This window comes from Lynx canadensis, chromosome F1 (assembly GCF_007474595.2).
Source record: "Lynx canadensis isolate LIC74 chromosome F1, mLynCan4.pri.v2, whole genome shotgun sequence".
Classification (NCBI taxonomy): Eukaryota; Metazoa; Chordata; class Mammalia; order Carnivora; family Felidae; genus Lynx; species Lynx canadensis.
The window spans coordinates 12,084,684-12,106,104 of NC_044319.2; the positions used below are offsets into that span (position 1 = coordinate 12,084,684).

The following is a 21,421-nucleotide window of genomic DNA, read 5'->3' on the forward strand; positions in this document are numbered from 1 at the left end:
ACCCCTAATCCCGTCTAGCGCCAAGAGCAGGGATTTCTTTTTTTTTTTAATTTTAATTAAATTAAAATTAATTTATGAATTTAATTTAATTTAAAATGAATTTTTTTTTCAACGTTTATTTATTTTTGGGACAGAGAGAGACAGAGCATGAACGGGGGAGGGGCAGAGAGAGAGGGAGACACAGAATCGGAAACAGGCTCCAGGCTCCGAGCCATCAGCCCAGAGCCCGACGCGGGGCTCGAACTCACGGACCGCGAGATCGTGACCTGGCTGAAGTTGGACGCTTAACCGACTGCGCCACCCAGGCGCCCCTAAAATGAATTTAATTTAAAATTTTTTTAATTTAAAAAAAATTGATTTTTCAAAACTTACATCCAAATTAGTTAGGATAGAGTACAACAATGATTTCGGGAGGAGATTCCTTAGTGCCCCTGGCCCATTTAGCCCACCCCCCCCCCCCCACAACCCCTCCAGTAACCTTCACTTTGTTCTCCCTATTTCTGAGTCTCTTCTGTTTTGTCCCCCTCCCTGTTTTTATATGACTTTTGTTTCCCTTCCCTTATAAGAACAGGGATTTCTGAACGGGGCATGTTTAAACCGGAGGATGAGAAATGGCACAATGGCACTTGAAGGATTTTATGAAGAAAATTCTGAGGCATCGTAAGCATTTTGGCAATATGCAGGAATAATTTTTTAAACCTCATACTTTTGGACCCATGAGTCTATGCTAAGTATGTAATCAAAATGAATAGCAAGAAATCAATCCACGGGGGCACCCAGTGGCCCAGTCGGTTAAGCATCTGACCTCACCTCAGGTCATGACCTTGCAGTTTGTGAGTTCGAGCCCCACGTCGGGCTCTGTGCTGTCAGCACAGATGCAGGGGATTCACATCAATTGCCCAAAGATCCCAGTAAATAGCAACGTGAAATGCCAACATTGCACTTCTGGGACCTGACTTCTGTGTGGGGTACCCCTCGTAAAAATAATCCTAATGACTTCCCTGTGTCTTTGTTCTCCTATAAGAGCAAAATATTGAAAACATGAACTACTGAAAGAAGGTCACTTTGTAAAATCAAATCACAGACATAAAATTTATAAGGTAACATTATTATCATTTTACATACATTTGTAAAACTCACAGGAGTTTTTAAAGTGAATTTATTTATTTTGAGAGAGAGAGGGAGAGAGAGAGAGCGCATGAGCTGGGTCGTGCCGGAGAGAAAGGGAGAAAGAGAATCCCAAGCAGGCTCCGCGCTGTCAGCACAGAGCCCCACACAGGGCTCGAACTTGCGAACCGTGAGATCGTGACCTGAGCCAAAACCAAGAATTGGATGCTTAACCAACTGAGCCACCGAGGCACCCTCAACTCATAGCAATTTCAAGCTTGCTTTTTACCCACATTCATTCACAACAGTAATGAGGCACGTAGGTGAGGCAGATAATAATACTCCCGCTCTACAGAAGACACTGAACTTCTGAGAGACCAAAACCTTGTTGCCGGGGAATGACAGAACTAGACTAAATGCCCTGCCCCTTACTCTTCTACGTTGTTCCTCACGCATCATTCCTTCCTCCCAGTCCCATCGTCTTCATGCCAACCCACTCGGCGGGTTTCAATCAGTGAAACCTTCACCTTGAGTTCCAATATGCTGTAACGAACGGGTGTTTTGCTCACCGTTTCGTCCCTGGGGCCAGCACAAAGGTCCGGGTGGTTCTTAGTGAACGTCTGAGGAATAAATCAATGACTGCTAACTGCATAATAAGCTGAGAGACACAGAAAGAACGTGCCGATGTCACATTACCTTCACAGACCGGGGCGGGCGCTGTCCACCGTCCCAAGTCAGTACACTGGGCCGTGTCAGCTCCTTTCAGCCTGAAGCCATCAGCACAATGGAAGCTACAGCTGGTATTGTATGGAAGCGGTCCCGAGAGTGGGGAGCAATCCGTGCTTCCATGAACCGGACTCTCCAGTGGCTCACAGGCAATGGCTAAATGGAAAAAGTTGTCGTCTGAAACTGGGTCACGGAAGGGCTCAGTTCTCTCTCACAAGAGCCACTCAAGCGATGCGTCTTCCTACCCATATTATCAGTACGTTCAGAACCCTGAATCCTCCCTTTTCCAAAAGGGAAACTGCCTGGGACACCTTCCCGTGCCCTCTTTGCCTGGGTCACTCACCTGCCCTTTGATCGCAGCTTAGACTTCACTGTCCCTAGGAAGCCTTCCCTGACTGCCCCCCTCCCAGCAGCTCAGGGGTAGGGACTCCCCTAGTGTGCTCCCCACAGCCCCTGCACTGTGCGGAGACTGCTGTGGTCCTGCCCTTGGACCACAGTCTCCCTGAGGCTGGGCTTAGCCGTTCCTAGTTGCGTCCCACAGCCTGGCCATGTTTGGTACCTCAAAGGTACTCTTCAAATATTTACTGATGAGATTTGCAGAACTGGATCAGGCAGGAGGAGATATATAACAGGCTGGACGTTTAAGGAAAAAGCTGAAATAACATGGCTTATTGTTGACATCCTATTAGCTAGGTTTATAAAATGGTCCTGAGTGGGCCATATCTCTGAAACACAGGATGTCAGCGTCGTCAGACTTCAATTGCCAGGCGAGTGCAGGCCAAGGACAGTTCCTGCACAGAATTGAGCCCTGAGTGGCCTTAGCTCTGATACAGACCAGTTTCCTCATGTGCTTCCTTGATAAAGCATTTCATTTCCAGGCTATTCCTGGGTTTTTTTCAGAGTGTGAAGACCACCATCACACCCTGGGCTTAGACCTCTGGTTGTTACAGAATCGGAGCATCAAAGAACCAAAGATCCTCCAGAGCTTCTCTCTTTACAGATGAGAAAAGGAAGGTTCAGGAATGAGTTACTTCCCTGACGTCTTGTATCCGGACGGTAGCAGAGTTGGGCTTGTGATCTCCATCTCCTGGGCACTCACTAATCCAATCTTCAATTTCCTGCTCCCCTATTCACCCTTTCTGCCTCAGAAGCTGAGGGCAGGAGGCAACTGCACAGAATTCAGCTTTGTGCTGTTGTGTAACCGTCTAGGGTTGCATCACGGCCCCTGTGGACGCAGCGCGCCTCGCTCCTTTGTCAAAGTCACCTCCAAACGCTAATGGGGAATCCCCCTCTTTGTCCTAATAGCCACCATTCTGGCTTCCTCTCAAGTAGAGGACATTGTCCCACAGCTTGTATTGCCAGTGAGGCAGAAAGGGAAAAAACGAGGCAGAAATGAAGGTTGATTGAATGCCCAGTCTAATGCTAGCTACTTTCTACGTGCTGTTTAACTGTGTGCTTTTTATATATTTCATTCTCACAAAAGCACCTTAGCTCATTTCATGGATGAGAAAACCATGCCTCCTGGAGGCTGAACAACCTGTTCCAATGTCAGAACCTGAAGGAGGCTACCCTGAGCCTTTCCACTGTGCCATGGCCCCTTTCTGGGTGGAAGAGGGCTACTAAAGGAAAATCCTACCCTCACAGGCTGGCAAGGGTGCGGTCCACTGGCCAGAGCCAATGCAGCGGAGAGTGGCCCAGCCTCTCACTTGATAGCCAGGTTCACACTCAAATCTGCAGCTGGAGCCATATGCAAAGGCAGTGAGGGGATGAACACAGTCCATGGTTCCTTTGCCAGGGGCTTCCAGGAGCGGACACCGCACAACTAGAGAGAACAACCAAGGACAGAGAGAAAGATACTAAGGAAGGAGAAAACCCAGACCCACAGCTGGAAAGTAATGATATAACTTCCAGGAAATCCAGGTAGAGCTAGGAATCTATAAGGGTCAGGAGACCCTAATGATGATTTGTCCAGACTTGGACAATCCATCCACAGGGTGACCTTAATCTTAAAAAAAAAAAAAAAAAGACTCCTCCAAGGTTTTTATAATGTCCTCTATTCCTTTATCCCTATAAACCTGTTGTGGTAGGTCTTCTAGTATCTAGAAGACACTAGAAGGATGTAGATGCCATCCTTTCCCTCTTGCGTGAAATTTATGAATGGAGCCATTCTGAAAACTGCTTGAGGGCTCTGAGTTTGGGCCAAGGGAGGACTTTTTAAATTTATTTGTAGTCAGATCAGCCTCTTGATTTTTCTGGAGCCTGGCCCTCTTTTCCCATCCTGATGTACTAAGTGGCAGGTGGCAAAGAGAGTCAAGTTGTGGTGATTCAGGCCAGCTTATCCATAGACCCCCGCCGTCCTCCGTACTCACAGCAAGGACTGGCACGGTAGACATCGCATATCCCCAACCACCGGAAACTCACCTTCACACCCTGGGGGTGAGGCTGTCCACACCCCCGAGGCTGTGCACTGCACCACCTCCGGCCCGACTAATGCAAATCCCTCTTCACAAGCAAAGTGGCAGCTGGACCGGTATTGGGGCGCTTCCGGAGAGGGAAGACACGTCATGCTTCCTCGCTCAGGAGTCTTCAGGGGTGGGCACTGGGCAGCTACAAACAACCACAGAGCAAAGGTGTGAGCCCTTGGGTTATGCCCAGCACCTGTGAAACCTTAGGATGCCCCAGCAGCCGTCTGCACCTTCCGTAAGTGATGGGCAAGGTGAAACACCTGGTTGGTTCAATGGTACTTTCAGGAGCCATTTGGAAAGATCCAAACATCCCCATTTTGCATTTAAAGAAGCAAGGTCAAAGTATCAAATTAATAAGACTCAACCCCTAAGTCCTCATTATTATACTGTTCACTTTGCAGTTAGCAAAGGGAGAGAGGTCCCTTTGTGATGCTTTTGCCTGAGAATCAAGAGTTAAGGTGATCACCTCACTCTATAGATGCAAAACATCATGAAAATCAAAATCAGTGTCACTCTCATTGACGGGTAGTAGTAAAAATCAGAATTCCCCATCGAATGTAGATGCTCATTATTTCTCACATTTTTCTAAGGTTTTTTTTTTCTTGAGAGAGAGAGAGAGAGAGAGAAAGACAGCATGAGGGGCAGAGAGAGAGGGAGACACAGAATCCGAAGCAGGCTCCAAGCTCTGAGCTGTCAGCACAGAGCTGGACATAGAGCTCGAATCCATGAACCATAAGATGATGACCTGAGCTGAAGTTGGACACTCAACCAACTGAGCCACCCAGGCACCCCAATCTCTCGTGTTTTTTAATGGAGAAAGCTTATTTTCCCCTTATTTTCTAGTCGTCATCGAGGATGGAAAGAGTAGGGTCCACATACCTATACATTGCGGTGGGTTATTTGTCCACATTCCAGAAGCCAAACATTCCAGCTTGCTGGGTCCATTCAATTCGTACCCTTCGGCGCAGTGGAAGCTGCACTCTGAATTGAAGGAGAAGTTCCCGAGAGGGTGGCTGCAGTTCATCAGCACATGTTGGGGGAGACCAAATTCCCCACACTCTTGGACTGTGGGGACAAAACATTAATTTTCTTTTCATTGCAGGTTTAAAGACAACGTCAGGTTTGCTGGACGTTGGAACTATTTGTATGACCCTCTTAATCCTGTCTTTCTGGGCCTAGTCTAACCCAACCTGGTCATCTTCACTTGGTTCCTTTGTATTGGCTACATCTTGGGATATAATCAGTCTTTCAGTGGTTTTTATTTCAAGCAAGCAAAATCAGCCTTTGTTTTGCTTCCCTTTTACCGTGTAGGCTTTTTTGAACCAATGGTCTACAGATAAAAGGTTTCACCCAGAGGGTGTGTCTTGGGACAATTTGAGTGGGGCTGACCGACTGACCCCAGAGAGGACCAGGATGAGCTTTACCCCCTGGAGAGTCTCCAACATGATTTGCTTCCTGGACCACCTCCAGCACAAGACCAAAGGCCACAATAATATCAACAAAATAGCGCCCTCACCATATTCACACTCTGGTCCATAGAATCCAGGGAAGCAGGAGCAGGTGTAGTTCCCGATGGTCTCAATGCACTCTCCTTGCTTGCTACAGGACATGTCCTGGCAGGACGCTGCACGGATGCAAAAGGGTCAGTATGGTACGCATTCCCGGGAGGTGTGAAGAGAAGTTAGATTCCTTTCCAAGCCACAGACTCAGCCCCTCTTGGTATAAGACTGAGCTAGCCAAGCAACACAAAACTACAGTGTCCTCTGGAGCGCCAGCCTGTTCCCTGCAAAGGGCATTGTGGGAGCCTACCAGAGCATTGCATAGCTTCCATTTTAAGCTGTTGTCTAAGGAGGGATTGCTTTGTGTAGCCCAGACAGACAAAGAGCCACTGATCGATGTGTAGACAGAGAAACTCCTCTATGTGCTACAAAATAGATTGTGGCTTTTTAACCAAGAATATGCATAGAGTTGTATTATTACAGAAACCCCTATGATGGGCATTACAACATAAAGGCTGGGCATCAGATGTGGCGGGGGCGGGGGGGGGGTCACACATATGTCATCAGAGTCCTGGCTCTGCTGCCTACTATTACAGGACCTCAGGCAAGTGACTTCTCTGAGGCCAGCCTGCCCCGGGTTAGGGCCAAAGCCTTCCACTGTTTGTTGATTTCAAATCTGTGCCCAGCGCCGCACAGTGGAGGGGCAGGGGAACCACATGAGACGCTTAAGACCTCCTCGTGGTACAGGACAAACAATCCCACGGAGAGATGTTTCACGGGCCTAAATACGCCAGGCTTAGGTAGTGCAGAGTACTACTGACTAGCCACACCCTTCTCAGTGAGTCCCAGTGGAGAAGGGCTGAGGTTCCTTTCCTACAAGAGACTCTTTGTGGGCGTGTGCATCATGCACCCGATGGAGGGTTCTGAGAATGTTGTCACTGATGAGGTCATAGCTGGGGGCAAGGCCTGTGGCTATATTTTCTGGTGGCGTTTCCTCTGCACACATTGGGCCACTTTAGGGTTGATTACAAGAGGGAAGTCATATGTCACATTCAGGCTTGTGCTAGATGATGTCTACCTACATTCCCTCTCAACTCTGAGAGGCTCGAATTCTAGAGGTTGTGCCGGTTCTACAAGAGGGCATTCCCGAGGCAGCCGGCAAGTTTGGTGGGGCTGCACGGGGGCCCTGGGAAGGGTCCGAGTAAAGGGAAGATGCAGGAGGCGATAGAGGTCTGGTCCACATCTTCCATCGTATTCACCTTGACCCCACCAATGTCTTACAGCCGTGATACCCATGCCCTATGTTCTTGGAGCACACGTGGTTTGTTCTGATCGTAGCTTCCTATGGATCTCAGAATGATCTCATGTGCTACAGGGGGTGGGAGAAGCCACATCAGAGAGATGCAACCAGTTCCAGTGTAGGCGCATGACCCCAGGAGGACCACGCTTCCATGCATGTCTGCCTACTCGGGAACCGCTCACTCTGTCTAGAAGCAAACATACTTGCAGGGTCTCTTCACTGTCAGTTCCCTTCCCTCATGCCACTGGTCCCTACCAGCACACCTGAATGCATGCTGCCGTCGAAGGGAATCTGTAAGCAGATTCCTTCATAGCCTGGACCTTCCTCTCATCAATGAAATGAGAGGACCTGACTGATGAAGTTCTCACTAGGACTAAATGAAACTAATACGAAACAGGCTTACAACCCATGAACTAATAACATCACAATAACGTAGTGATGTACAATAGCTATCAGTTATAGCTGTGTCTCCTAGGGGCCAAGTTATCTTCCAACGTATACTGCCCATTATATGAGGGCGCCGTGGTGCTGAAAAGCTCTGGATATAAATTTTAGGGGACTAGAAACTCCTGAGCATCTGTTTAATCAGTTATACACTGAGGAAGGTGGATCCGATGATTGTAAAATGTCCTTCTAGTTTCAGAAAAACCCAGGTTTCTCTACTCCTGATCTTATATTCTTCAAGGTGCTCCTTAATGCTGCATGATTGTAGTTTTTTCTTTTAATTAATTTTTTTTAAGTTTATCTATTTATTTTGAGAAAGAGAGAGAGAGAGAGAAGCAGAGGGAGAGAATCCCAAGTAGGCTCCCCGCTGTCAGCGTACAGCCCGATGCAGGGCTCAAACTCACGAACCGTGAGATCATGACCTGAGCAGAAATCAGGGCGCTTAACCTACTGAGCCACCCAAGCACTCCAACTGTCATTTATTCTTTGTTTTCACATACCTGACTTTGTGACTCGATGTTATTGACTCAGTGGCTCTATTAGTGAACCAGGGAAGGCTTTTTTTTTTTTTTGAAACAGATAAACTTCAGAGTACAGAAGCTCCTACCTGTGTAGCATAGTGCCCGCTTCTTTTTCCAGCAGGGCTCATCGTTCCACTTGCCAGGGGCCGACACGCTCTTGATGTAGATCTCCACACAGTCCTGGTTGTTCTTCTTGTTGTTGGGCTCGTTGTCAGCCCAGTTCTCGGCCTCTTTGGTGAGGACCTTTTTGGTTCCCACCCAGGTCCATTTATCATTGATCCTTCGGATCCCAATCCAGTAGTAAGAGTTGAAGTAAGGCACGACATCATTGAGGTAAGCGATCTCTTTTTTATTCTGGATGGCCACTAAATCCGTGTAATGCTTCTGGCAGAACATCCGGGAATAATTCCATGAATATGCTTTGGTGCTGTAATTATAGGTCCATGCTGCCACTTCTTTCTGCTTTATTAATTCTGAGTAAAGGAGAGCGAGTGCCAGGTTAGCATCCTTCACCGGGAGTCCGTGAGCATAAATACGCTTCTGTGTAAGTCAGATGGGTTTCTGACTGGAAGACAAAGAGCTAAAATATGACTATGTTGTGTCTAATCTAGTCGTCTTAAGAAGGAAGAGTGGTTTCCATCTTTCACCCAAACACATATATATGTGAAGTCAAAAAAAGAAAATGTACTGTTCTGAGGACGCTTGGTGCTAAAAGATTTGGAATCATAAGAGAACAGAGTTGGAAGGGACCTTATGAGGCATCTAGTCTCCTTTGGTAAATGGAAGAGACATAGTAAGTAATTTGTCCTTTTTAAAGGACACACAGAATGTCTTGGTGGCTGCCTCATATCTACAGGTTCAACCTCTTCTCGTGGAAAATAAGATGCTTTATGATGCGGAGCCTACCTGCTGGGCCAGCCTCATCACCCGCCATATTTACCTTCTTAGCAAAACAGAACTCCCACTTCTGTGCTTTGCACATGCTCCCTGCTAGTCTGGCTGCCCTCCCCACTTACGCCTGGTAAACCTTTCCTCCCCCTGCTTTCCTTGACTTCCCCGGGTAGGCACGTCTCTGCCTCCACTTCCCGTATCGCCCTCTGGGCGTTGGAACGTCTCCTCATATGACACGGTCCACACCGGCCAGATTGTGAATTTTATCTCTGGGTCCTTAACACCAAGCACAGAGCATGGTGCTTAACAGGTGTTCAGTAAATACTTGTTGAGTGAAGCACAACGTGTTTGTGGCAGAGGCAGGTCGCAAACCAGATCTCCTGGCCTGCGATCCGACGCTCATTCCACTGCTCTTGACTGTTCCTCTTTGATAAGTTATGCTACGCCCTCCATCTCTGCTCACTCACGTGGCAAAATAGGGCTTAGAACAAGCCGTTTGAAGCAATGCCTGTGGCAGCAAGTAGCAATAAAGTTTGTGCCCTCTGAAAGTGTAAGGGGGACTCTGATGAAAGCTGTTGTTATCGTGGCCAGTGAGTGGGAGCTCACCCGGGCCAGAAGAGGCCAGATCCCACACGAAGAGGTGTACAATGTAAGCAATCAGGCCTGGAAGTGCCTCTTTTTCCTGTTTATAGAGTCTTGTTCCTATTCAACCCTGTCCTCTGCTGCCCGAACGAGGGTCATTTATGTTTGTCCCTCCCCCACTGACACCTCTACTGCATTGTTTTGCCCTAAGACTTTATTTTGGCATCACCAGGGCTGCGTTATTGACTTTCATGGACTCTGGGCAACTTTTCTTTCATAAGCTCCTTCCTCCGTAATAAAATACTAAAACCTATATTTTATAATTGCATTAGTAGAAAGACATACATATCAGTACGGTATACTAAGACGTTTTTGTGGGTCCCTGACAGTACTGTGGGCCAGGGCCTGCTGTGCCCAGTGGCTAATTGGTCCTGGATATGTCCATTTCGGTTTGTCCCAGAGCCTTTCCACCAATATGATGGTGTTGGGTGCATTTTTCTTCAAGGCGTCTGGGCGGGAACAGTTTTCCCATTCCTTGTAACAACTGTCTAGCATCCTTAACTTCCCCTCATTACTCAGGCCTAGACGAAAGGTTAACACCAAGTTTACCAAAGATTAGGGCACTGAAGCAAAGGAGTTGCGCAGTTCTGAAGATCACCGTCTGAAATCTCCAGTTCCAGATGGCTTTTAGGCAGCTGGCCTGAAACAAGAAAGGAAAACTTCCTTTTAGTACCCATGTGAAATCAATGTGGCCCCCCAAATCCCTGTTAGTAATCATTGTATTGAGTTCTAATCCTCCTTGTTTCCAGCAGGGTGGAGGTTCAAGTGCTGTGCTTCCTTCTTGTTTCTCCCTGCTCTGCTCTGAGCCCTGCTCTGCACCCAGGCTGAGGACAGAAGTTGTTTCTTCTTTCATTTGATAAATACTTATCGATAAATACTTATCAAGTAACTACTTTGTGCAACTAAGATTTTTCATTTACGAAACATTTTATAATTTTCGTGTAAGAAGAGTATTGTCATTATTATTATGCAATAATCTCCCTTTAAGAACCACTATGCCATACCCCAAAATAATAGGAAGTTGCACGCAAACTCCCCGATCTGCACAGATATGTCTGACCTATACTTTGATGCACAGGGCATCGACAAATGGTGCTGGGCTATGCCGTCTGCTCTGTATTATTGACCTATGTCTTGTCTCCTTGCTTTACAATGGCGGCCTATGTCCACAGTACTGTTCAATATTTAATACATATGCACGGTACCTATATATTTAATATTTATTAATATGTATAATAATCCTATTCCCTTTGGATCAATAGCAAGTACTATATTTAATGGGCTCCCTTCTGTGGGGACTTCATGAAATCTGTTAACATTTAAAAAATGTTTCGAGACAAATAAGTTCCGGGAACACTCACCTTGGCCAACTCCCTCATGCTGCACATGAAAGTACTAAACGTTGGTGAGTCTAAAATCGCATATGCTTTCAAAAAGTTGAACCTTTTAAATTTGGATTTGTTATTACCTTTTTTGTAAAAGAAGTGAGATTTAGTGATCAAGAAAAGACTTCAAGCTTAAAGTTGTATTGTATTAGGTAAAAACTTTGTAGAGGAGGAGGAGAGAAGATGAATAATATAAAATTTCCTATTATTAGGAGCTCGCTTATATATTTTTTTAAGTGATGAGGGCTATCATATCACTACAGTATTTAATTCCACTGGAATAAAAGACATGATGGGACATTTACTTATTGTAAAAGGCTAATCTTTACAATGTGTTGGAAATCCCATCGCTTGTTAATTTTAAAACTGATGATGAAAAATATTAGCTTTCCACTTAGACAGGTGTAAGGGGTTACACAATTTTCCAGAATTCTCTCAGAGGCACAAGGAACAGAAGCATTGCTGCTAAAGAGCACAATAGTGTAGGCTGCATGAAGGGGACCCCAATATTCACCTTTGACCTTGCGCTGGGCTCCTCCAGTAGACTAGAGAGAAGTATAGTATTTTCACTCTAATGGTGCTCTCCCTGTGCCCTTTGGAAGTGGTTTTCTCCCTGTGCAGAGCATTTCTAGGGGTTTCTCTGGCTTTGGGGCAAGCTCAAGGAAGTGTGTGGGGAGGCCCCTGCTTCCCTATCAGTGTCCAACTCCGGCCACTATCCTAAAAGAGCTGTTTCATGTCGTAACTTCTTTGTTTAAACTTTGAAATATGGTTTGGTTTAAAAAGAATTGAGAGAAAGAGAGAGAGAGAGAGAGAGAGAGAGAGAGAGAGATGGTTTTAAACATTTCAAGGTTTTAGAGGACTTGGTAGGTGCTTCTGATCAAGCACAACATGTAAGAAAGGGAAATACATTACACATCTCCTACTTTGATCATATTTTTCCATTAAAAAATCACTAAATATTAAGAATGACTCCTCACAGATTATTTGAGAGACGAAGGAGGCCATAAAGATTAATGCCAGGTCAGTTAAGCATTTCTCCAGCATTCTGCAGCAGATCTTTTGGACTGTGAATACTTGAGATGAGTTTCAGTGAGTAAAGATGATTTGCCTAAGCTTGCTCACCTGGATGGATGTTGGGTTAGCATAGTGATTACCCTTGCGGGACTTTTGAACTCCTTTGAAAGCCAGATAAAAGCTATCATCAGGATTCTTAAAAAAAAAAAAAATGCACAGTTGCAATGTTTTTAGACAGTTTCAGAAGACTCATAGATCCACTAAGTCTGTCCACGTTTAATGGACTGCAAGTTCGAATCTCTGTTAACTGTAAGGCAGCACCTTGGCTCACTGGAAACTGACAAGGGTTTTATGTGGAGAATGGATGACGCCTTTGAGTGGTCGTTTTCCTCTGAGCCTTCCTTGGGGTGGGCAGGCCTTCCACACCTGCCCCTGTTCTACAGTGTCGTCTTCAGATCTAAGATCCTGGAAAGTTAAGGGCCATGTCCTAGTGTTATTAAGCCTGTTTAGTGTTGAAACAAGAGGAAATGACTCTAGGAGAAATGGCCATGCGCTCTGCTAATCTTTAATGTTCTCTGGCAGCCCACTTCAAACTGGAAGTCACCAAGAAGCCGTCTGAGACTGGGTCATTAGAATAACATCCTGTGCCTGCGTAAACCTTCATTAAAGCCACTTCACACCGCGATTGTCTTTAATTTTACCTTTCCTAAGAACTACAAGCATGGGGTGAAGAGAGGGGCAGGGAGAAAGTGGAAGGAGAAAGTGTTTATCCCTTGCCCTCACTTGGCTTGGGTACTGGATGCCAGCGGAAGTCCCATAGCTGCCGGCATTGCGAGTGGCGCACAAAGTCGGGAGAGATGATACCGCGGAAAGGGATTCTGTTCTCCTGTCTGCATTGTAGACCACGGCTTTGCACTTTTAGAGCAGAACTGACAAAGTCCCTCCCTGGACCCTTTGCCTTCTGCCCCGATGCTACCTGATTTCTCTCCTTCCTCTGGTTCAGCTTCCTTAACTTCCTTGCCTCCCTTTACTCTCCGGCCTCCTCCAAACTCCAGCTTGTGAAATGGCCCTTGCTACCTTTATCACTGAAACCCTAATTACCAAACCCAGTGAACATGTGCCCTTGTTATTTTCCTTGACCTTTCTGCAGCAATAAATACTGCTGAGTAGTTCCTTTTGTTTAAAATGCTTCCGTGGCTCCTTCTCTGGATTCTTCTCTTGCATCTTGAGCAATTTTGATGAGTCTCCCTCTGAATCTACTTCGACCCTCTTCTGGCACTTGTAGAGATAGAGATTTCCCTGGGTTCTGGCCTCCATGACCCTATTCTCTTATCACTCATCTGCTGTCCTGAGGTCACCTTCTGGTCATCTCTTTGCCAACGGCCCCAACACTGTATCTCCATCCCTGACTTCCCTCTTGAGCGTGATGTCTGCCATCCAAGTGCAAAGCAAACAAATGATCGCCCAGCTGGAGGAGGATGCTGGCAGAGGCTTCTCAAGGGCAAGGGCTCTGCCTTAGGTCTGAATCTCAGCTATAGTAGAGAGCAGGTGCTTACTGCTTAATAAATATTTTATGAATGGATGAACAAATAAAGAGCAATGGCAGAGAAATGACTGAAAGTAAGACAGAAGGGTGTACTGAGTAGGAAAATGTTGGAAAATATGTGATCATTAGACCTAAGTATTTAAGGGCTACAGCAGTAGTTGTATCACATTTGAAAGTATATTATTAGGCAGAAGAGCATAAGAAATCGGTGCAAAAAAATGATCTTGGCACTTTTTCTCATTCTATTTGGGTGTGAGAGAAGCAAGGGGCATGATGGTTCACATCCCACGTGAGGGAAAAAATGAGTAGGACTCACTCTCTTCACGCCATGTGGGTAAGATAGAGGGATATGTGGAGAAGTGCGGGAATCAAGGATTGTTAACCTAGGTCATGTGTTTCAGGAAAGCTGGGAAGGGTATCAAATAGCAGCAGCTCTTAGATGTTGGGGGTGAGAAAGCACATTTCTCTCCTTTGCCCAAACCCTTCACATGAACCTGTCATCAAATCCCACTGGCTTTACCTTCTGACCTGATACCTGGTTGTTCTCTGGATTTCCACTTACTGCTACAGAGCTAGTGCACACATCATCCTTTCCTTCCTGGACATCATCTGACTGGTCTCTTATCCTCAAGTTGCCCATCTTCCATTGTTTCTCTATAATGAAGTCAGAGTGATGTTTCTAACACAAAAACCTGACCGCATCACTTCACTACCTAAAATCCATCGGCTGTTCCTACCCCTTGAGCAATACCTACAAACTCCTCGAGATGACACATATAGGACCCCTCAAAATGTGGCCTCTATTTGTCAAGTCTCATCTCCTGCCATTAATTTTCAATTTATTTGTGCCTCTCCCCCCCCAACCCCAATTCTACAATGCATTTGTAATGAAACATCTCGTAGTTTCCAGAAGGCACTGTATGTGCCCAATGTTCTTCTTATTGCCCAGAGCACTCTTTCCTTCTATGTGTGCCTGGCTCTATAAGTCCAAACATCTTCTCTTGAAAGGAGCCTTCTCTACGATCGATCCTTCCCCACCGGTCACCAAGACAGGCACTTCCTGGCCCCTTGTCTATTCCAGTAACTACTGATTTGCCAAGTGCCTACAATGTGTCAGGCGCTCTTCTAGGCACTGGCATTAAAATGGTAAAAACAGACATCATTCCTGTCTTACGGAATGTATGGTCTATTGAGAAAGACAGGTAATGAAGCACCAATAAATACATGGCAGTTCATGACAAGTAAACGTGAAAACTGGAAGCTAGCGAGAAGTCGGGGGAAATAAGGTGAGGCTATGTGATACAGGGACTTGTGGTCACCTTAGGCAGGGAGTTCAGGGCAGACTTCTCCAAGGAGATGATGTTGAAACTGAGAGCAGAATGGCCAGAAGAAGCCATCCAGGGAGAAGCAGGAGGAAGAGCATTGAAGACAGAAGGAAAAGCGAATGTGAAGGCTTTGGGTGGCAGCCAGGTGTGTGTGGAGAGTTCAAAGAACATGAAGCCATCAGTGTGGCTGGAATGGAATGAGCAAGAAGGGCATGACACGAAGCTGGTCACAGATCACTCTGGGCTTTGGGAACTAAAGCTGGGGGGTGAGATTTGGTTCTAAGTGCAAAGAGGAGTCAGAGGCCGGGGGGGTGTGAATTTTAAGAGAGGCAATGATGTCGTCATTTGGTGTGAAGAACTGGGAGGTCCCAGAGGTCAACTGGAAAGGTGAGTTGGGGCCCGATCTTGTGGGTCTGACATAAATGTCAGCAGAAGGGATCCAACCGTCAGTGTTCTGAACAGGTGCACGTAACCATGGTGGCTTTGATGACTCAGAGGTAGAGAGGCTGAGCTGTGGAGAGAGGAGACTAATGTACTAGTCCCAGTGGGAGTAAATGGGGGACGGGCTTGGGCTGGGGTCAATGGGAATGCAAAGTGGGGAGGTAGATATGAGGGTCGCTGGGGAGGCAGGACTATGCAAGGTGCTGGTGGCAGAGTCCAGGTTTCACAAGGCATTACAATGGACACAACACTTCCCTCAGGTTCTGGATGGGAGTGGTGGTGGCATAGCACGGATATTGGTAGCCCCAGCTTAAAGGCAGACCATGAAACACAGTGGAAAAAAGAGGTCTCCAAGCCAACAGCAAGTTAGAAATAAAGACAGAAAGGAGCCCCGGACATAAACACTAAGAATCAAAGCACGTGTTTACATTAGACTACCGATCACCATTGTTTAGGTTGATATACTAGCATTAAAAATAAAGCAGCATACCTAATTTTTGAAAGTCCATCGGAACCTGGCTGAGCTACATCCCTACAAACATAAAAGAATCATTTTGTATTTGACTTTGTAACATTTCTGTTTGCTTTTCAGCCAGAGAAGCGAGACACCTAGCAGACAATGTAATAAATGCCATTCGTGAACCCACCACGGCCTACTCTCTAGGGTTAGGTCCAGGGTCTTTTTCTCAGTGTTGCCCATCGCGTGGTAGGTCATTTTGACTTCTGAGGATCTGATTAATAAGCCTCTGCTTACAGAATTCTGAAGTTACATATTCTAAGAGCCAGTGGTCAGCCCAGGAGAGTGTGAACCACGTAGTGACATTTTGAAAAACAGGTCATGGAAGGAAGAAATAGAAGCCACAGACCTAAGATGGTTAAGGTGTAAAATGGCAGAGAATCCAGACCTGCTCTAGCCCACTACATCTCTCCCAACATCAGTGCAACTTAACTGCCAGTTCTCAATCAAAGGCTCTCCTCCCCGAGATCCATCTGATGGGAAATACCCCACCAGCTAACTCTTAACCTCTTTCCTCAGGTCCTAGAGGTTAACTGAAGCCACTCTGAACTTGAAGCCAAATTTACACACAAAGGGTTGAGGTTCCGGAATCCCAGGGGCCAAATGTGCTCAGGGGCGAAGGAAGAGGTCTAGTCTTTGGAATAATGAAACCAGTGTTAGAGGTGGAACCATCAGGCCTGGATTGCAGACTTCCAGCCTAGTTTCTTTTCTTTTTTTTTTTTTCAAGTCATCTACCAGTTCGTTTCTTTCTTTCTTTCTTTCTTTCTTTCTTTCTTTCTTTCTTTCTTTCTTTTAAAATACGAAATTTATTGTCAAACTGGTTTCCATACAACACCCAGTGCTCATCCCAACAGGTGCCCTCCTCAATGCCCATCACCCACCCTCCAATCAACCCTCAGTTTATTCTCAGTCTTTAAGAGTCTCTTATGGTTTGGCTCCCTCCCTCTCCAACTTTTCTTTTCCTTCCCCTCCCCCATGGTCTTCTGTTAAGTTTCTCAGGATCCACATAAGAGTGAAAACATATGGTATCTGTCTTTCTCTGCCTGACCTATTTCACTTAGCATAACACTCTCCAGTTCCATCCACGTTGCTACCAAAGGCCATATTTCATTCTTTCTCATTGCCAAGTAGTATTCCAACCTAGTTTCAAGATGCCAGTGGAGGAGCTTCTGAGCATAAAGCAAAGGAGGCGATAGGGTGGGTTTCCTAACCTGAGACCCGTGTGGGGGTTGGGGAACCCCCTGTCCTTGCCCAGAAAGCTTGGTGTTTATGTGGATGTTTGCATTTTCATCTGGGACAGAGAGTTGTACTTTCACCAGAATCTCAAAGAACTCCACAATCCAATGTGTTAATACACTTCCCAAATAGAGGAGGATCCCAAAGAGAATAGAAGGAAGAGATGACTAAGTCCTTGTCCATGTAAGTTGACCAATACCGGGAATGTCTGATATGCAAAAGAGGAGACAAAAGCAATCCACGTTCTTTTGTCACTGGAGTTCAAACTCAGGACAGACTCAAACTCCTTTCCCCTCTCTCCCTAGTCCTCTTTATCTCTATTTCTCCCCAACACAGAAAATCCCCATTGCCAATATTTGAAAAGTGAACGATAGTAAAGCAAAGAGGGGGTTGAAATCATGGGTGAGTGCTGCTCTCTTCTGGCATCCCGCAGAAAGGAGCTCAACAACAGAGATGTCCGGTTGGTTCCTTTCTAGCCACGGACTGCAGGGTTTGGGACTGTGGGAGAGACTCCTGGCAAGTTGGGGGTAAAACCGTGTGTATCTTATCTGTTGATAAGTTCATGAATGCCTAGTTTTCCTTGGATCTTCCCTGGATCCCAAACCCCCACGAATTTTTTTCTTTTTCACAACAATAGCTGACATTGACAAATCAGTTACCATGTGCCAGCCTCAGATTTACACGCTTTTCAGAGCAAATCCTACTTAATCTTCAAAATGACACCATAAAGTAGAGCACCATAGGGGCACCTGGGTGGCTTGGTCGGTTAAGCGTCAGACTCCTGACTTCGGCTCAGGTCATGATCTCACTGTTCCTGAATTTGAGCCCAGCAACGGGCTCATGCTGACAGCACGGAAACTTCTTGGGATTCTCTCTCTCTCTCTCTCTCTCTCTCCCTCCCCTGCACACACTCTCTCTCATACACACAAAATAAATAAATAAACTTAAAAAATAAAGTAGAGGGGCGCCTGGGTGGCTCGGTCGGTTAAGCGTCCGGCTTCGGCTCAGGTCATGATCTCACGGTCAGTGGGTTCGAGCCCCGCGTCGGGCTCTGTGCTGACAGCTCAGAGCCTGGAGCCTGTTTCGGATTCTGTGTCTCCCTCTCTCTGTGACCCTCCCCCGTTCATGCTCTGTCTCTCTCTGTCTCAAAAATAAATAAAAACGTTAAAAAAAATTAAAAAAAATAAAGTAGAGCACTGTAAGTATGTCTATTTTACAGATGAGGAAACTGAGTCACTAACAGCACTGAGACTTAAGGCAGCTATGGAAACCATGTGGTTACTCTGCAAGAGTCCCAGCTGACTCCTAGGGCTCAGAGAAGGAACTAGGAGAGCCCGGATGAGAGAGCATTTACCCACAGGTGTGCCACAGGGCATTTGCTCAGCCTTGCCCTCAAGCCACAGAGAAGACCGATCCTGGAGAAGGGGGTCGAGGGTTTACCAAGATCTGTGCCCGCGAGAGTTTCTGTAAGCTCTAGTAGGAAAAACAGGCGCCGTGGAGCCAGAGGGCAGAAGTCTAGATACAGACAACATCAAGCCTAATAGGGGGGCTGTAGGTGCAACACCTCATCTCCGCAAGGTGCGGCGACTTCATTTGTAACATGGAAATAGCAACCTCACCTCCCAAGGATGTTGGGAGGGTCAAAGCAGACAGCAGGTTTTCAGATGCTCACAGTCTAAAGGGCTACTCAACATAAAGTGCCACGACCACTGCTCTTCTGCACTTTCTAAACCTCTGCCCGCCTGACTCAGCCTCCACGCAGCATCTCGTCCACTTCCCAGAGTACAGAGAAACGAACTTACCATCTCCTCTGCGCCTCGGCTTCCTCTAGGCTGTCTGCCCAACCCAGACTTTATAGCCTCCCTGCCTCCCCTCTGTGTCAGGCTGTTTAGAAAAGCAACTTCCTATTCAAGTTCCAGAATTTCACCACAGCCCTTCACATGAAGTTGGATGTTGATAACACAGGAGTGGTTGATAATAGTTTGCAGTGGTCACCAAGGGGACAGGGGTCACCTACCTCAATGGGGGGGAGGATCTGGAGACAGGGGCAAGTGTGAATCACTTCAGGACATCCCGGGCTAAGTGGTGCAGGAATAGTGCCCACACCCCCCCCCCAGGAGTCAGGTTTCCTCTGATTATGCTACGAGCCCCAATTTAAGGTCGTACAACTGGAAAACATGCTTTGTCTTAATCATAATGTCCTAGTGTAAATATTCCAGTTACTGTGAAATCTCAGTGAATGTTGACTATTCCAGAAGCGAGGCAAGGGACCAAAAATTGTAAAAAAAATAATTAAGGTGGGAAAGGAAAAAGCCACTGAGAAAATCCTGGCTACTGGGGGCGATTGCCGGAAACAGTTTTGACACGAAATATAAAAGAGACGTGGGTCGTTGTTAGGAAAGGGTTTCTGCTTCTTGTATCAGGAAAAAAAAAAGATGTAAAACTGGAAGGTTTGTGTGTGGGGATAGGAGGCTGTGGGCTCAGGGCTGAAGACCTGGGCTCTGTGGCCCAGCTGCCTGACATCCGTGTTGGCTGCACGGGCGTCTCACCATTAGGCAAATGACCTGAACTCTCTATACCTGTCTGCCCACCTGTGAAACAGAACGATGGTACCAGAACTCACCCCACAGGGTTGTCGTGAGGTCGGATGCTTGAAGCAATGGCACACGGTCGCACTCGACAGCCAGCTCTGCTGCTCAGAGTTATCGGCCAGCAAAATCAAGTCTCCAGGACTCAGCGTCAGGTCGGAAAACCCTAACTCTGGATTTATTTTCTTGGGAATCTGGTTGTGCAGTAATGGGTGTTACTCTTTGCCCACCGGGGGTGTGCCCTAGCAAGTTCCTACCCTCCTTGTGACTCAGTTCCCTCAGCTATCTTAGTAATAAACAAGGACTGTGGTCGCTGCATGGACGCATCAGGGCCATGGATGGATTTATACGGGAAGGACTTGGAGCATACCTTGTCCACGGTGGGGGCCAAGTACACGGGAGCTGTGGTTTTCACGAGACTTGCTTCCATTTCCTCTGTTTGTACTTTCACTCTCCAGACCCTCTTTTTGGCATTACCTTCCTTTTTTTTTTCTTTTTTTTAAGAGAGAGAGGATGAGCAGGGGAGAGAGAGAGAGAGAGAAAACAAGGGAGGGGCAGAGAGAAAGGAGGACAGAGGATCAGAAGAAGCGGCTCCGCGCTGTCAGCACAGAGCTGGATGTGGGGCTTGAACTCACGGACCTGGAGATCTTGACCTGAGCCGAAGTCAGACGCTCAACCGACTGAGCCAATGCATTTTAAGTCAGATAATGCTAAGTTTTTAGGGAGTCTGAGGGAAGGAGAGAAGGATTTGGGGGAAGAGGAATGGCAGGATGACAACTTGACTTTGTTGGAAGGCTGTTCAGGCTGAACGCCATTTGCTCACGTGGATATTGTCTGTGTGGAAATTTTAGGTTGTTTCTACTTATGTGGCTATTAACACAAGGAATCCAGACACACAAGGAATATTTGCATCCCTTCAAGGCTCCAGGCAGTGTGCTAGCACTAGGATTCGGTGAAATCCTCGCGGACCTCACACTTACTTGTTTAAGGGAGGAGGCATTAGGCATTACGTAAAAACCACACAAACGAATGCTGAAAGAAAAAAATGAGGCACCGTGAAAGGATATGATGGGAACTTGACCTGGGGAAGGCTCCCCAGAGAGAGTGACTCCAGAGCTGGGGTCTCACTTTGAATAAACACTACATCAGGTGGGGAGAACGCTCTAGGCCAGTCAAGGTTTGGAGCAGCCTGGGGGTCTCTGGGCAGCCCCGGGGAGGGTGGTACAGGAGGCTGGACAGTAGGGAGCACTGGGACCGTGCCCGGTCTCCGGCCATGTTACAGCTGTCAGCACGTGCACCGTCTGCCATCAGGTGAGATGGAAGGCAGTTAATTCCTCCTGCACAGCTGGTCCCTCTACTCAGAGAAACGAGGGGACTTTACATCATAGGCTGTAGGATGACAGACAAGAACATAAAAAAAGAGCATACAGGTTTTCCCCCTTGTTGTTAATATAATATATTTGCTGTTAACAACAACAAAAAAGAGGCGCACCTGGGTGGCTCAGTCAGTTGACCATCTGACTCCTGATTTCAGCTCAGGTCATGATCTCACACTTAAGAGATTGATCCCTGCATTGCCCTCCATGCTGAGCATGGAGCCCGCTTGGGATTCTCTCTCTGCCCCTTCCCCACTTGTGTTCACGTGCGTTCTCTCTCTCTCTCTCTCTCTCTCTCTCTCTCTCTCTCTCAAAATAAATATTTAAGGGGCGCCTGGGTGGCGGAGTCGTGGGGGCATCCAGCTTCGGCTCAGGTCATGATCTCATGGGTTCATGGG

The 21,421-nt window shown here is 46.7% G+C and overlaps 1 protein-coding gene across 10 annotated transcripts in view; it reads right to left on the minus strand.

The window, feature by feature from the left end:
* LOC115504775 (selectin P) overlaps positions 1-20,092 on the minus strand; it is a 40,375-nt gene extending 20,283 nt beyond the window's left edge. For 5 of the 10 annotated variants that reach the window (XM_030301919.1, XM_030301914.1, XM_030301917.1 and 2 more), the window contains exons 1-8: positions 20,018-20,092; positions 10,145-10,235; positions 8,149-8,535; positions 5,815-5,922; positions 5,178-5,363; positions 4,255-4,440; positions 3,470-3,655; positions 1,804-1,989 (exon numbers count right to left, since the gene is read on the minus strand). In XM_030301919.1, coding sequence (XP_030157779.1) covers positions 1,804-1,989; positions 3,470-3,655; positions 4,255-4,440; positions 5,178-5,363; positions 5,815-5,922; positions 8,149-8,535; positions 10,145-10,235; positions 20,018-20,077 — 1,390 coding nt within the window. In that variant the 5' untranslated portion in view covers positions 20,078-20,092. Of the gene's footprint in view, positions 1-1,803; positions 1,990-3,469; positions 3,656-4,254; positions 4,441-5,177; positions 5,364-5,814; positions 5,923-8,148; positions 8,536-10,144; positions 10,236-18,861; positions 18,965-20,017 lie in introns of those variants that run through there. The other 5 variants (XM_032591693.1, XM_032591691.1, XM_030301916.2 and 2 more) reach the window with 3 other exon arrangements.
* Between the last annotated feature and the right edge of the window lie 1,329 nt (positions 20,093-21,421).